Source organism: Phoenix dactylifera, chromosome 17, assembly GCF_009389715.1.
Source record: "Phoenix dactylifera cultivar Barhee BC4 chromosome 17, palm_55x_up_171113_PBpolish2nd_filt_p, whole genome shotgun sequence".
NCBI lineage: Eukaryota > Viridiplantae > Streptophyta > Magnoliopsida > Arecales > Arecaceae > Phoenix > Phoenix dactylifera.
The window spans coordinates 10549883-10566402 of NC_052408.1; the positions used below are offsets into that span (position 1 = coordinate 10549883).

At 38.7% G+C, this 16520-nt stretch overlaps 2 protein-coding genes across 2 annotated transcripts; both read right to left on the reverse strand.

Moving 5' to 3' along the window:
• Positions 1 to 481: 481 nt before the first annotated feature.
• LOC113463032 (very-long-chain aldehyde decarbonylase GL1-6-like) lies at positions 482 to 5028 on the reverse strand. Its single transcript, XM_039114986.1, has 10 exons — positions 4953 to 5028; positions 4580 to 4806; positions 4226 to 4458; positions 3219 to 3438; positions 2668 to 3043; positions 2480 to 2587; positions 2120 to 2320; positions 1904 to 2002; positions 1224 to 1397; positions 482 to 781 (listed from the first exon to the last, which is right to left on the reverse strand). Exons 1-10 carry the CDS (start codon positions 5010 to 5012, stop codon positions 611 to 613), a joined length of 1869 nt encoding a protein of 622 aa, XP_038970914.1. The 5' UTR covers positions 5013 to 5028; the 3' UTR covers positions 482 to 610.
• Positions 5029 to 14845: 9817 nt separating this feature from the next.
• LOC120104220 (very-long-chain aldehyde decarbonylase GL1-6-like) lies at positions 14846 to 15826 on the reverse strand. The gene is made up of 3 exons (XM_039114987.1): positions 15754 to 15826; positions 15383 to 15606; positions 14846 to 15261 (listed from the first exon to the last, which is right to left on the reverse strand). Exons 1-3 carry the CDS (start codon positions 15811 to 15813, stop codon positions 14970 to 14972), a joined length of 576 nt encoding a protein of 191 aa, XP_038970915.1. The 5' UTR covers positions 15814 to 15826; the 3' UTR covers positions 14846 to 14969.
• Positions 15827 to 16520: the final 694 nt, after the last annotated feature.

A 16520-nucleotide genomic window follows, 5' to 3' on the forward strand; every position in this document is an offset into this window, starting at 1 on the left:
CTTACAGAAATTTGAGTTAAAAAAAAGTCAAAATTATGAGAACCAAGCTAGACCTGCTTGTCCGATCGATTTGCCTAATTCTCTTAGATTCGATCAAGTTTTGACTATTTTTAAAATAACTTTTGAAGCAAAACGAATAGGCTAGCGGTCCAATCTTTTTTTTTGTTGGAAAGACTGAATTTTTTTAGGCAGAGGGAATGAATCAAGTAGGAACTTAACATCAATTCCTTTAGCTTTAATGAAGGAACTCAATGAACCTAAGATTAAACTAGTGACTTCTACTTAAGACCCTATTTGAAGGGTTGTTGGCAATAGAGCTTTTGGAAGTAGAGCTGTTGGAAGTAGAGCTTTTATAAAAAGCTGTTTGCTATTTCGTAACTATATTTCTAAGAAAATAAAACCTCTTGTTGCACAGTAACTAAAGAAAGATTTAGATCAAGACAAGCTTATATTTCAAGAGTAACACAAGTTTACATAGGCAAACCCTGCCACAATGAAGAACAGCTCGTTTATTTAGATATAATCGAGCAAACCCCATTCAGGATATACACGACATCTTACATAGTATTTGCTATGGAAATATACTTAATAGTGAACATGTTTTCAAATATTAACCTAGTTTGCAGCCCTCAAATGGAAGGAACCCATGCGCAAGAGCCGCATGCCAAGCTTTCTCGACGCCGGTAACAGTGTCACCACATTCATGTCCATTCCATTCTTCCAATGCATGAACTATTCCAGCTACACGCCATGCACTCATCACCCTCCTAGGCAGCCAATTCTTTTAGTGCCGTGCAAAAAAACACGTACAGACATTTGTAAGAAATGGAGAAATTAGATGTATTTCACACATGAAACATGATAAGATGTTCAGAAAAGATTTAGCTCTATTATGTCATATTTGGATATTCTCTTTTCGTAGATCTTAAGTTGGACACCAATTTGGAGTCCGATATTCTTTTTGAGAATAACTTCTTTATTATAAGATCTCATTTGTCAAAGTCGCAACCATCACATCGATCAAGAAGAAAATCAACCTTTCATGCTACTTATCTCGGATCTTATATTATATCTATAGATTTTTATCTTATTTCACTATGTTAGGCAGCTCTAAGCTCATATAATTTCCAATATTCCATATAAACTATTTAGCTGTTGAAGAGTGAAAAATCTTGTGCATGTATAACATGACTAGCTCATGCATGTATGATGTTTAAATGTACCTCACATGTATGTAAATTTTCATAGGTCCTAGGAACCACCATTGCCGGAGTACAGTGATAAATGCAATCTTTGCGAACCAGCTTGGGAGGGAATTGGGTAAATGGAATAAAACGAATGCCTTTGCTGGCCCTCAGTTGTTCTTGATCCGTCACTCCATCTCCAACTAACCATACCTGAATCCATTAAGAAACATGTTACCATGGATCCTCCTTAAATCAGAAGCTTATAATTAATTACTGCGCCATTTTTACCCATAAATGTTGCAAACAGATAGTTTATACAAGGAAGAATGACAGATAGTTTATACAAGGAAGAATGATTTGTCATTCAATTTCATGTTTAGATGTACTCCAGAGGAGATGAATTGTGGGTCTTCATTGCGTTGTTTACTAGTTTCAACATTTTCAAAGCATGCCATTAGATTCGCTCAGCTTTCGCAGGAAAGCTTTATTTTTCAGACATCAAACATGGTTGCTACGGGGAAGTTGCTCGAGTAGAAGTAATTTACCGATTTGATAAGGTTTTTCTACTAAATTCTCAGCCCTACTTTATACCATCTGATCAATCAATAAAGTCATCTGTAGTTAGAATACATTGACATAATTTTGTAAAATATCACCGGAATTGTTTACATAAATTCGTTTATAATAAGAAAACCGAAAGGTGCATCAAACTTTACCTCACTAGCGTAACTATCAGAGAGCACCAAATGACCATGCAATTCTGGTGGCAACTGTAGTTTCAAGAGCTCGTATTTGTCCTTCTGAACCATCTCTACCTGTTGGACAACAAAGTTAATTTGCTGTTTGTACGTAGGTCGGCAGTATAACTTCTATGTTTAATCAATGTTCATTCTCTAAAAGAGAGGAGGGGGTGCTGTGACTAATTGATCTACCTGGACTCCCCTTTTACATAAGGTTAAAGATAAGAAATAAGCCATCTTAGAAAGGTTGCCTACAAGCAGAATACTGTTAGTTCCTTTGGGAACACTGTTTAGAACCCCTGCAACTGCCAAGCTGGTTCCATCGACAATTTTTGTCTTCAGTAAGGAGTTCCTTTTAAGATAGAGCTCACCATATCCATTCAGCGCACTTCCCTGTCCGTAGTTAGAAGATCATCAAAATGAAGCATATTTCTATACGCCAATAGCTATTTATTTATTTTTATCTATAAGAAAGCGATTCTGAAAGGTAACAATAATCACTGCAGCAATGCACAGTGTTTTACTTACGTCCTTAAATCCATGCCAACTTACTTGGTTAAGGAGGCCAAGACTAATGACTTTGGCTCCCTCTTCTTCTGACTGCAATATTGCTTTCTCAATCAGAGTGTTGATTGGGTCACTCTCAGACGATGATTTGTACTGCACAAAGAACACCCATCAAATCCAAATGCTTCCCAGATCACAGCCTTCAAATAAGCCTAATTTATTACAGTTCTTACCTGGAAGATGTACCTTGGCACCACCCTTGTTTCCATAATGAGTTTCTTGAATCTATTCCTCTCCGCAGTGAAGGCGGTCCCATAAATCCATGTCAGCAGCATCGATGCAAGTGTCAATGGCCACATAATCCACATGTAATATTTGGGAGTATATGGTTTGGATGCTAATGAGGAGAACCCGAAGCGTAGATGGTAGATGGATTGCAAGTTAGTCAAGTGGGTCAGGTGAACGACATGAGGCCTCTCCTCCTTTCCCTTGCGAGATCTTTCGTATTGTTCATCTGAAGACTTGTCGATGGTACCGTAAACGTAGTCGTAGAATGGCATGAACAAGGAGTAATTTGTTCGAAACTGTGTATGGTGAAGGGAATGGAACCTGCAGAAGCCATCATCTCATTAAAATGTCAGCACCAAGACATGAAGCCTGTATATAGATCTCAGCAAGCCTTTGCACCATATTCCTCTATGGATCAATTTTTTATATGCGATCAGAGAGTCCTGGACCTGAAACTAATCTTTATAGTTCCAATGCTCGGATGATATACACTTACGAGGGAGTATACATCAGGTATTTAAGCGGGGGGAAGACATCGAAGAGCCATTTGGGGACTAGCTCAAAATTGCAGTGGCCCATGTAGTTCATGAAGTCGACATACATGGGATACCCCACAACTGCAGCGATGGACGCCGTTCCAGTTAATATCCCGGTCATCGGAGGAATTGCGAAGAGTACGAAGTAGGACAACTCTTCAGCAAATGGATGGATAACAGCTGCCACCGTCAGGAAGGAACAGGTAAGAATTATCATGCAGATAAACATTTCAATTAAAAGAGAACTAATAAGAAAATGATCGACAGACCATACTTTTGACACACCATGTTAAAAAGTTCACATTGTTAAAGCTCGATCGAGCCTTGTAATTAATCAAAAAAATGTTCATATTTAATAAAAAGAGTCCATGTAAACAGAACGACAGCAAGCAAGAACTATCCTCTATATATATGCATATACACACATATGATCATAGACTGAAAAAAATAATTACCAGAAAATAGGTTATTCTTTATCGGAGAATAGAAATACATTTATGGAGGCCACCAAACATCTCATGCTATTAGAACTTAAACGTTCATAATTAATGATAGAGTACATGGGAACACGAGCTAGAAAGAAAAATCAAAACATTAAATACAGAGGAGCAAAGATGTTAGGTTAGACTTGGTCCCGTAATAACATAGCAAACAAATGCGTTCAAAGAAGCGGTCTGGGTCATGTTCGTTTTCAATGGTTTTATATTTCTTGCGCTCAAAATGAGCTGATTTTTATATTCTACAACTAATATATATCTGTCATTTCCATGAGCAACTCTCTTGTTTAAAAATGCCGATCACCCAACTTCATGAGATTATCATTCATATTTTATCCTTTCCATAAATTAGCCTTCCAACGTGTGACAAAGGTCGTCCCTTAATTAGACTTCCACACACACACACACACACACACACACAGAGAGAGAGAGAGAGAGAGAGAGAGAGAGAGAGAGAGAGCAGCCCTTACATGTGATGGGCTCAGTGACAATGGAGGCATGATGGTGAGAGTGGTAACGCAAGTAGAGGAAATGGTGATGCAAGGCTCTATGAAGCCAGTAGTAGATGAACTCCACAGGACCCATGTGGAGGAGAATGATAAGAACCACTCCCCTGGTCTCCCACCAGGGCAAATGTGAACCCCCTGGAACCACCATGTTAACCATGTACAGGAACAATGCGGTCAAAATGATCTGGTCATCCCTGCCATCCAGAGTCCTCCATCACTCTCTACGACATCTCTAACACTAAAAAAAAGGAATCTAATACTGAAGCCTAGAGGCAACGCTGGAAACAGAGTGCGTTGTTCTTTATTTTTTCATACCAGTTCCTTTCTCTGTCCACCTGATCAAAGTCCAAGCTTTTGTCGACTATCCTGTGCTTGCCTTTTGCTGTTTGGAAGCGAGAGAAGGTGATCCACAGCTGAGAGTGCAGCAGCCTTAGCAATAGAGTGGGGAAGACGAGAAAATTAAACATATCCCTCTGCTCCCCACTGTCGACCGCCATGAACTTGTGCATGCTATGCGCCACCCATGGAGCTAGCAGTACGTACTTCCATCGCACAAAGCAGAGAAACAGTAGGAAGGAGAAGCTATGGTGAGTATCCAACGCAGTGTAGAAAAGAAGTAGGGTGGTGGGAGAGGGAGAAGGTGGAGAAGTCAAGTCATATAATTAGTTAAAGATAGATTGTAGAATACCTTGAAGTTTCCTAGCCTCTGCCATGGCCATCGAGTGAGGGGACCTGGTTGGGAGGCCATTCTTCTTCTTTCTTTCTCCTATGGCTTTGTTCTCGTATCGGTACTTTATTTATAGGCGCAATGGAACAGGCGAGACGGTTCAGCCGAATTTCTTTTGATCTTCTCACGAGCTATTTTATGCAAAATAATATTTCTAAAAGGAAGATGGTTTGGGCCGTCGATTATGTGCACCTCCGAAAGTTGGTCGCATCTCAAAATACTGATTTGCGATGCTTCGTGTATGGCAACAAATTAAAGTCCATGATACTCCGGCCCAACTTTTAAGCGACTGAAACGGTTGTCTGAGGCTCCGGCCTAAAGAAGGCCTATTGTAAGAAAAACCTCAATGACAAAATGGAAAGAAAAAAATGCCTTCATGTGAGTTCGCCTTAAGCTGGCCCACTGTAACGAAGGCCTCAAATATAAAATAGCCTTAGGCTTCCAAATATATTGGGCCGTTCCAGCCTAAGACACTGCAAGTCGACATCCTTCTTACCTTCATTAGCATAAGAGATATTGCCTATGAAGTTGAGGAGCTAACAGCCCTTTTACCCTCGTTGCTACTAGCTAGTGATGTTGCTCATACTTTTTTTTTAAAATTTTTTATACTAAAAACGAGAGTATCATACATAATGTGTATGAATACAGCCAAAAAAGTCAAAAAGCAAGATATTCCAAAGACCACTAGGCAACTCCGCCTCTTCCACCTAGAGGTGGTCCTCGGAGTGGTTGGCAACTCCATCCTTCTCATGCTCATTGTCCACATTCGTATCATTCTTGCCTACAAGACCCTATTCTTTATTGTGTGTGTGTGCGTGCGTGTGTGTGTGTGTGTGAGAGAGAGAGAAGACCGTCCTCTCTCTCTCTGTAGATTGAATAGTGAGGCTAGAGTAGTCTTTTCACACCCACGGGCATTGGCACGAGAGTTCCCAAAGAGATGGTCATTGGATGCAATTCCTTAAAACCGAGTTGACAATGAAAGAATGATCGCGTTGCTTTCAAAGTACAATTTTAGGGACCTAAATTTCTAAAAGGAAGGAGGCATTTTGTAATTGGAGCAAAATTGAAGTGGTCAAATTAATTGTAACTGTCCGAACAATATTTTTAGTAATTAGAAATCAGTGAAAGCCGTATAACCTAACAGCAATAACTAGCCAATCTATTTGGTTGTGAAACTATAAGAGGACGAGTGTCGAATAAATTATTGCTAGTTCATTTTAATTTTAAAACAAAATTATGCTATTTCTATGAAATAGTAGTTTTAGTTTGAATTATTCAAACTGGCCAAGGAAAAGTGGGGCTATCATTTTTTTTTCCCCATGAGAAATGACATTTGGTAAGAAAACTTAGACAAAATCTGATTTTTTTTATTTTATTTTATACCAAACCTTGGATCAAACAGGACCCATTGTAATACGTATAGGTGATATAAGAAGCAAGAGCGATGAGCATAGTCGATCTGGATATATGTTAAGAAGGGGGGGAAAGGAATTGTTCGTTCTTTTCTTTTTTCCTTGTTAAAATGGGTTTCTTTGATATCATGACTGCTTATATTGCATGCAGGCACTATAAGAGCACTGATGTGGTTGGTATTCATATCCTAAACTATATTTTAATTATCTATGAAAAGCTAGAAGTAGGGATTTACTTACTTCATAACGTCATGTTTGAACTTCACAATTTCCTCAAGCATCTGCCAGAAGTAGGGATTGATCGCATTACTTTTTTGCGCAAACAAGCTAGCTAATCCATTGCGATGTCCCCACTCACAACCTTTGCCCTTGTCCAAGCTTACAGAGAATGACATGTCGGCATTCTCCACGTCGACCCCAAGGCCCTCAAAGAACTTCATCATGTTAGGATATATTGATTTTTTTAAAAAAAATTATCACTCTAGCCTTGATTGATTCAGAGATAATACAAAAATAATGAATTGGTCCTAAATGTATCAATTTCCTTCTTCTATATTCTATGAGTTGGGTTGGTTTTGGAATAGCACTCGCAAGGCGCTGTAAGACCTATCAACAAATAAATCAGAAAATATTATGAGATTTAGATTATCCGCATTTAGTATAAGCTCAAGACGTAAAAATGCTCAAACTACTAACCACTGGAGAAAGAAACGTGACAATGCAGTCCAACAAGTTACTGTAGAGTTTCTATGTAATCTCTTAACCTAGCCACCGCTTTGTACGTGGATTCATGGTTACTTAATGTTTCATCATAAATAAGGTGGAGAATATTCCAAGAAAGGGGCTAGGGCATCAATTGTATCGTCTTGAACTTTGTCTGATTTCAAACATGTAGCTTTTCCTTATGGCCATAGAAGTCCTAGTATTTTATATTGATGGAACTGCTAACTTGATTGAAGCGTAACGGACACTCAAGAGCTGCCACAAGGCCACTCGATCTAAGGGCGGCATTTGGACGTATACAATTGACAAGTCATACACGTCAGGTCCATCATTTGTGCCATTGAGCATGGAAGATGGGTATTGCTTTTGGTCCCTCTTTAAGCTGTTAAGAAGAGTTATTAGTGTACCCAAACAATTCTCCTATAATCCAGGCTAAAAACCTAAAATTTATTTCAGTGCAGGGACCGGATACAGGGAGAAAACCGTACGTTGGAGCGCCTTCGTTGCACGAATAGAAATATTTTTATGAGAAGAGAAAAGGTTTCGCATGTAGGACATATATATCATCAATAAAAAAAATACATAATTTCCAAAGCAAGAAATACTCAGTAGTAGTCAAATCTGCAGCTTTAAAATATTAATTCACAAAATGCTAAATCAAAAAAAAATCACAAAAAACACCTACACCTCATCGGTCAAAGGCCTGACCTCAGGCACCGACCAAAATATGACACTATCGCTTGCTATCGTATGGACGAAATAGTGAATGCATGGAAAGTCAAAAATTTTGTATCTGCATTATTTATTGTTTTAGGAACTTCCCGTAGTGGTACTGCGCTTGAGTTTCAGAGGATTGTGGTTAACTGTTGAATATCTCGCAAGCCATTACCTTTTCAGGTCTTTCTTCTTAGTATCAGGTGTTGAGTTATTTACTGTCACAAGATGGACTTGCATTAATTTCTGTCATCTTTGAGTTACCGCGGCCCGTCCTCAATTTCTGGAATAAATTTACAGGCATCCAAAAGTTTTGAGTGTGTTCCTGAGATACCCATCTTCAATACTGTGCAAGGTAAACTAGTCCTGAAATTTTGAAACCAGTCACTTGTTTTATGTCATGCAATTTCCAAGCCTCGCATTTTCAAAATTGAGAGGTGAGGTTTGGGTGATGGTAGACTGGAATTGAAAATATACAGTAGCAGTATCAAAATCGAGTAGTATATGCTGTCAAACACTTCAGCAGCTATCCTAGATCCCGCTTATTGCTTGAGTTGCATGAAGCCTTTCATTCCCTGTAATTTTCTTGCAATGTATGTGCTCATTGGACTTTCCAAAGCTTGTTTGTTGTACCAATGGTTGCTTTTTCCACTGCCTCCTTTTCTTTGCATGTACTTATTTCAGCGTGTAGTTATTTCAGTGTGTTAGGCAGGAAGTAACTCCACAAGTAGGCAAGGCATCTTATCATGATATCATAAACATGCAACGGAATAACTTTAATTGATAATATGCAACTTTATTTCAGTAATTAACTCAAAATTTAAATATTGCATAATTTTAACAATATTTTAAGATAATATATCAATTTAAATAAACTCTAATCTAAAATAATTTTGTACCAAAGTTCTGCTAGTTGTTTTTCCATATTAAACTTCGGTCATGCTAGTTTTTCAGATCTGTAAAAACAGTAACAAATCGTATGATAAGCTAAATAGTCTGGTAAGTAATGAATATCTTAACTAAAATATTCATGTAATAATATAAAATATAAATACAAATTAAAATGAATCAGTATAAAGACAATTAATTCCATTTCAAAATACAAATCCATTAAAATCCATATCTTTGAAATATTCGTCATAAATTCGATTTGAAACAAATCACATTCAACTCAATAGGCTTAAACTATGGCCACACTTATACCATGTAGCTAGGCTAGAATAGAACCGTATTTATGCCCAGCAGAGTGGGCTAGAATACTGCATACATATTTTGCGGAGTGGGCCAAAAAATCATATTTATACCTTATGATAGGGCTAGAAATAGAATCAATGAGCTCAATAATAATCAAAGTGCCAATGCATAACTTCCAATTGATAGGGTTTAGAACATAATCAGGTTGAGAGTTCAAATATGATACATATCAAAGTTCTTTTTACAAAATAACATATATATCATAATCTAATCAATATAACAATAGTTCAGAAAATATTATGGGATCTATCATCTCTAGAAAGAGTAGAGAGAAAATTCAGTAGAGAGAAAAAATAGGAAAGAGACAGAAAGAAGAGAGGAAGAGAGAACAGAGTCTCTTTCTTTTTTTTTGGTACATCGGTGGCTCACACCTGACGAGTGTGAAGAGGGCCAACAAAATCAGAAAACAAAATGCTGCGCAAAGGCATAGGCACAACCACATGGTCTATCCAGAAAAAGCCTTCCGAGTGATGAGCAGCAAAGGAAGCAACCCAATTTGCAGCACCGTTCGCCTTCCGATATACGTGCGTGGCCTGGTAGGAGTCAGCCTTCCCCAATGCCCTATGAATATCATGGAGCAACGGCCGGTCCTCAACTGAGCACCCCATTACCGCAGTCGAGTCCCTCTCGAGAAGGATGCGACCCGCACCTAATACCCGCCTCGCATAGGAGACAACAGAATCTCTCTTTAACCAAGAAAGAAGAAAGCAGAGAAAAAGGGTGGCCGTGGTGGTGCATCCCATGGCAGGCCAACAAGCGACCCCTTAAATCATTGATTCAATGCATCCCGATAATTAGAGCTCCGGCCATAGCCTGCACAGCACGTCTGATAATATATATATATTTTTTGTTTGGGCCACAATGACTGTGCCGATCTAGTGGACCGGTCCAGTTTATTGGGTCTTGCGCCAATGCTAACATAAGTCTCACACAAAATAGTTATACGACTGATATGCGAGTCGGTGCAAATATGTCGTTGTTGCCGCGCGGTGTTCTTAGATTGATCTATTCTACTGTAGCACTACTTAGTTTTACTTTAATCCAGGCTGGGTTGTCAGGCTAATCCTAACTTTTTCCATGCCCTTTGACCCAAGAACCGGTCCTGCATCCCAGAAATGAGGTAGATAACCTCCTACCTACCATGAAGTCTTCAAACTACGCGTGACACCATGAATTTTGGCAGAAGAGGTAGCATGACAAATCCATTCTTCCATCATACAACTAGAAGTGAGTGGGTTTTTGACATTAATCTTGTCTTGCCTACGTCAACTGAATACTGCCTTTATAAATTAAAACACCATTTTGCAGGTGCTTTAGTGTCCAAGGACGAGAATATCCTCATGCAAATTCATGTATATAATTAGACAATCAAAGCTGTATCAAAATGTTTCTGACCGACCGATACCATCCGTGCCCAAATACTTGATAAGTGAATAGCTTAATTTAAATCTAGAATTTTATATACATGGAAATAGATAAATTTTGTATCAAGCTAGACTCAGCTCAGTTTGATTCTAGCACTAGCAGCCATCAACATTACTGCCACCACCAAAAACTCTGGCCTTGATAACTACAATCAAGTTCAGTTTTTTACTGTATACAATTTACACTGCAGAGTGCTGTACAACACTCGATGACTATCACATATAAATATAAAAAATTATGCAGTATTTTGCAGTTTAAGATGTGCATATTTTTTAAATATTTAATATTTCAACGAACTCCTTGCCCAAATTTCCAGCTTGATGAATCACACCAAACAGCTACCATGGATTTGACCGTTTGAGATGATGAATGCCCAAAGATGGAGAAATAGAGAGATAGGGAAGGATGGAAAAATAGATCAGAAAAAGCTGAGAAAGAGAAGAATTCGAGGCGAGAAAGACCGTCTGATGTGTTATTTTGTTTGAAACTTTATTTCTCTTTTCTTTTTTGCTTGCTTAAATATCATTAGGATTCTCGCTGTTGAGCTCATGGAATTTTTTATCGAGCTCAACATTTTAACATGATCTGGGTCAAATGTTCTAGACCAAACTTAAAGAATTTTGAGTTAAAAAAAGTCAAAATTGTGAGTACCAGTCTAGACCACCTAGTCCAATCGATTTGCCTAATTCTTCTAGATTTGATCAAGTTTTGAGTGTTTTTAAAATATCTTTTGAAGCAGATTGTGTGAGGCCCGGTCCATTGACCGGTCCACACATGAAATGGCCCACAAGCCCATGTGAGCAACGGCTCACACGGCCCGTGTGTGGGAGAGGGAGAAGTCGGACTCCGAATAGAAATCCTCTTCTTCCCCGATTCCGTCGGAAGGAGACGACAGAAGGAGTCCTAATCCTTCCACCATTGAGCCGAGCTCCTCTACTAAAAAGAGCCCCCACACCCATCGAGTGCCACCGCTCCTCTTTCCTCCTCTTTTCTCCCTTCAAAGTCATAGCATCCTATCACCATGCTCGCCGAAAAACAGAATTGTCAGACGTCGCCGAAGTCGAGGTAAGGCCTTAGACTTCTTCTCCTTTTCTTGCTCTTCTTCCCATGACTAGGAAATGCGGTCGTCGGCCGAGAAATTGGCCGAAAATCGACCAGCAAAAGAAGACCCTATTTTTTTTCCTATTTTGGTCGAGTTTTTCTTCCTCTTTTCGGCCACCAGCGATGTTGCCTCTTGGCGCTGGACCTCTGATTGAGTCCCACAGCCTCCCTACTCTCCTCCACAATGGAATCGTGGCTGCCGGTGAGTGTCTAATGGCCAAAAATTAAGAAAAGGTCCGATTCTCCTATTTTGCGGGCATTTTTCTTGGATTTTCTCGTCGGCCGGCCACCACTGCCAACTGCCACCTTGCCGGACTACCGTGACCATAGCCACCAGCTGCCTCCTTCTTCCTTTGTTTTTCCAAAAAAGAAGAAAGAAGAAAAGAAGAGGAGGAGGAGGAGAGAGAACCATCCCCTCTCTTTCTCTCTCTTATTTCCTCTCTCTTCTCTTTATTTCTCTCTACCTTCTCTCTCCTCTCTCTACTTTCTCTCTCTTGAAGATCCAAGAATACCAGAATTGGGTCATATCGATCTAATCTACGAACCCGAGTTGATCTATGAAAAGAAGCCCTAAACTACCCTGATTTTCGGATCGCCTATTGAACCGATCACTCGACCTTGTCAAGTGTCCGTAGAACCCACTAATGATGAATTACATTAAACGACCTTGGCCCTGATTGAGTCTATGCCCTATGATTTATTGATCGAATCGCTCAGGCCTGTCCCATTTGGAATCGTCGAACGCTGTCATTCGGCTAATCATCCTTGTTTCTTATTATACAATTAAAATTATCAAATAGAAATTAATTGTACTTTTAATATTTCTAATAAGTAACTGAATTGCCTAGTGAAGTTTGACGGTCTAAGACGAAAAAGGTAAGTAAATCTTATACTCATTACTAGTTTTTGAACTTGTCAGCCTTATATTCTTGACTAATTTTTAAATTTTTACTTATTTTTTAGAATTATGAAAAACAAGATCACCAAAGATAGTGATTTGGGGTTGAAAGTTAAGAATAAAAATGCTCCTCGGTCCAACAAAAAATTAGTATATTAATATACCATTAATGTATTATATTAATATTTTTATATATGATATAATAGTATATTAATATTATATATATATTATATTATAATATTTTATTAATTATATTATTGTCATATTACTATTCGATATTAACTTTAAATTAAGTAGATGCAAGCTGCAAGCTGTTTTGTACTAGATGGATGGATTGGTCGGAACAATCACATCGGCAAAATATTATTATAATATTATAATTATATTTATATTTCTTAAAAAATAAAAAGAAAGAAGATTTTTAAAAAAATAACAAAGATAAAAATATAATTTTAAATCTATTTTTCAATAAATATATACTTAATTTATACAAATAAATCAAAATAATGTGAATCTAACTCCAATAAGAACTTCTAACTAATTCATAGACCATCCATGTCCCCAAGGGCGGCAAGGCTCACCCTTTTTTCGGTGGCCCATGGCGGCGAAAACAAAAGAAAGAGGCTCCGAAATAGGGCACCCCTGTTTCAGATTAAATTTCGGCGATTAGCCAACCCAAACCCAAACCCAAACCCAAACCCAAACCCAAACAAAGATGGCTATAAACATAGAAAAAGAAGGAGAGGAAGGCAGACGACACTCATCTCAATCTGGCGAGGTTTCATTGGCACTTTCCGGCGACAAATCAAAGGAGAAGAAGAGGTTGAATCACAGCGATTCTCGACGATTTGGATGGAGAAAATTAAAGGAGGAGGAGAATTAAATAGTCAAGATCCTTGAGTTTGAATCAAACTCAAATTTCCCTCGAGGAGTCACTGCTTCCGCCGAAATCGGAAGGAAGAAGACTTTTAGCTAGGTCCTCTTCCCCGATCCCCAACATGCCGAGCATGGGTCAAGTTCAAGCCCGACCTATTTGGGCCGGCCCACAAGCCCACTGGCTAGGCTAGTTGGGTTCAGGCTGGGCCTGGCCACTCCGGGCCTACCCACAAGCCCAAAAAATAATCATGTTATTACATACTCCTTCCTTAAAATAATTTCGTCCTCAAAATTAACTTACTTAAGGCACAGACTTTGAAAGTACCCAACCGTCATGTCATCCTTGATCTCTCAAATAGTCTCCCTCTCGAAGTGCCTGTTCACAAGATTTTGATATAAAAAATTATGACATACAAAGTCTTGGCATCTTAAAACTCGATCCTTTTCATCTATAATTCATAACAAGTTCTCTTGATCTGTTTCAAAAGAACACCAACCTCCCAACTTTGGATTTAAATGCCATAATTCTTTGCCCAAAAATTAATTGCTCTTGCTTAATAGAAATAGGAGAAGGCTTTAGCATCAAATGCTCTTCATAATCTATAATTCTTTTTTTTCTCTTAACTTCGCCCATGATCTAATTATCAACCTTTGTCCTAGAAAAATCTTAAACCCTTTCAAATAGATAGATTAACAATATTAGAGCTAGGAGTAGGAGATTCATATTAAAACATTCCAAATCTAAGCCCAACCAAAGAATCATCAATCCGTTAACGCTAAATTTAAAATGCTCAAGATTCTCCTAAGAATTGTCAACAATAGAATAATCCACTAGTGAAAATTACATAGCTACCTCCAAATTATCCATAGAATCAACAACATTCTTCTCTACTAGAAAACTAACTCAAGTCTTCGATCATAATACTTTTTGGGTCAAAGTATTATTATTTTTAATGAATTTCAAAATAACTCAAACCACCAGACTTTCGCTACGCACTCTGATCTAACCTATCAAATATTCTAAGACCGCTAAATAATTTCTGACTAAAATATATATCTCTTTGCATTGGGACTAAAAAAATTCAAAATTCAAATTTTCAAGTAAAACTAGAGCAGAATCTCTAGATCTCCCTATCTTCAATTTATGTAGAGTGTACTTACCATAACTAACCCCTAAGCTATTAGTCAAGTTCAAGGTTACTGCATGATCTCCACAACTTTTTTAGAATCTAAAATATTTAGGTTTAATTTAAAATAGGTTAAGCTAGATTCTCGCACTTTGATTAGACAATCTAGATCGATCTTCCTTCGAAAAGGATTTACTCCAAATTCAATAGGTTAAAAGCCTTTGAGCTAATATCACTACGAGTATAAATTAACTCTAAGTTCCAAATCTTTCTTCACCAAATATTTCGGTTAAATATAAGTTTTTATATTCTACAACTAATATATATCTGTCATTTCCATGAGCAACTCTCTTGTTTAAAAATGCCGATCACCCAACTTCATGAGATTATCATTCATATTTTATCCTTTCCATAAATTAGCCTTCCAACGTGTGACAAAGGTCGTCCCTTAAATTAGACTTCCACACACACACACACACAGAGAGAGAGAGAGAGAGCAGCCCTTACATGTGATGGGCTCAGTGGCAATGGAGGCATGATGGTGAGAGTGGTAACGCGAGTAGAGGAAATGGTGATGCAAGGCTCTATGAAGCCAGTAGTAGATGAACTCCACAGGACCCATGTGGAGGAGAATGATAAGAACCACTCCCCTGCTCTCCCACCAGGGCAAATGTGAAGCCCCTGGAACCACCATGTTAACCATGTACATGAACAATGCGGTCAAAATGATCTGGTCATCCCTGCCATCCAGAGTCCTCCATCACTCTCTACGACATCTCTAACACTAAAAAAAAGGAATCTAATACTGAAGCCTAGAGGCAACGCTGGAAACAGAGTGCGTTGTTCTTTATTTTTTCATACCACTTCCTTTCTCTGTCCACCTGATCAAAGTCCAAGCTTTTGTCGACTATCCTGTGCTTGCCTTTTGCTGTTTGGAAGCGAGAGAAGGTGATCCACAGCTGAGAGTGCAGCAGCCTTAGCAATAGAATGGGGAAGATGAGAAAGTTAAACATATCCCTCTGCTCCCCACTGTCTGCCATGAACTTGTGCATGCTATGCGCCACCCATGGAGCTAGTAGTACGTACTTCCATCGCACAAGGCAGAGCAACAGTAGGAAGGAGAAGCTATGGTGAGTATCCAAACGCAGTGTAGAAAAGAAGTAGGGTGGTGGGAGAGGGAGAAGGTGGAGAAGTCAAGTCATATAATTAGTTAAAGATAGATTGTAGAATACCTTGAAGTTTCCTAGCCTATGCCATGGCCATCGAGTGAGGGGACCTGGTTGGGAGGCCATTCTTCTTCTTTCTTTCTCCTATGGCTTTGTTCTCGTATCGGTACTTTATTTATAGGCGCAATGGAACAGGCGAGGCGGTTCAGCCGAATTTCTTTTGATCTTCTCACGAGCTATTTTATGTAAAATAATATTTCTAAAAGGAAGATGGTTTGGGCCGTCGATTATATGCACCTCCGAAAGTTGGTCGCATCTCAAAATACTGATTTGGCGATGCTTCGTGTATGGCAACAAATTAAAGTCCATGATACTACATCGTAAAGGAACTGTTCGCTACCTGCGTTCCAACTACCTGCTGTAAAGGTGCAACATGCCAGCTACCTGCGTGACCACAGGTGGTTATCAATAGTTTAACTCAAAAAAGGATGGGCTTAAAGCGTGTTTGGTATAGTGTAATCATCTCAAAATTAAAAATGATATAGACAAAAGTAATGAGATCACTATATTTAATTACACCATAATAAACTTATGCTATATTTGAGTGGTCCTAAATCATCTCCACCCCTCAAACATCGTTTCTAGGTCGGAAATTCAAGATCACCTCAAGACAGTAATTTAGGACTGAAAGTTAAGAATAAAAATACTCCTTATGTGCTACTGGTGGAAGACTGCTGCTCTATGATATCTACAGACTTCCGAAAGAGTGTGGCTCCTCTCAGGTCATGCATGTCTACAGAAAAGCGAACAACGCTGCTAATTGGGTTGCCTTC

Coding starts and splice junctions, on each gene's coding strand:
- LOC113463032 (XM_039114986.1), bottom strand. CDS start 5,012: ATGGCCTCCCAACCAGGTCCCCTCACTCGATGGCCATGGCAGAGGCTA. Junction 4,459..4,579: donor GTGGACAGAGAAAGGAACTG/GTATGAAAAAAT, acceptor TCTGGATGGCAG/GGATGACCAGATCATTTTGA. Junction 2,003..2,119: donor TATGTAAAAGGGGAGTCCAG/GTAGATCAATTA, acceptor GTTGTCCAACAG/GTAGAGATGGTTCAGAAGGA.
- LOC120104220 (XM_039114987.1), bottom strand. CDS start 15,813: ATGGCCTCCCAACCAGGTCCCCTCACTCGATGGCCATGGCATAGGCTA. Junction 15,607..15,753: donor ATAGGCTAGGAAACTTCAAG/GTATTCTACAAT, acceptor GTGCGATGGAAG/TACGTACTACTAGCTCCATG. Junction 15,262..15,382: donor GTGGACAGAGAAAGGAAGTG/GTATGAAAAAAT, acceptor TCTGGATGGCAG/GGATGACCAGATCATTTTGA.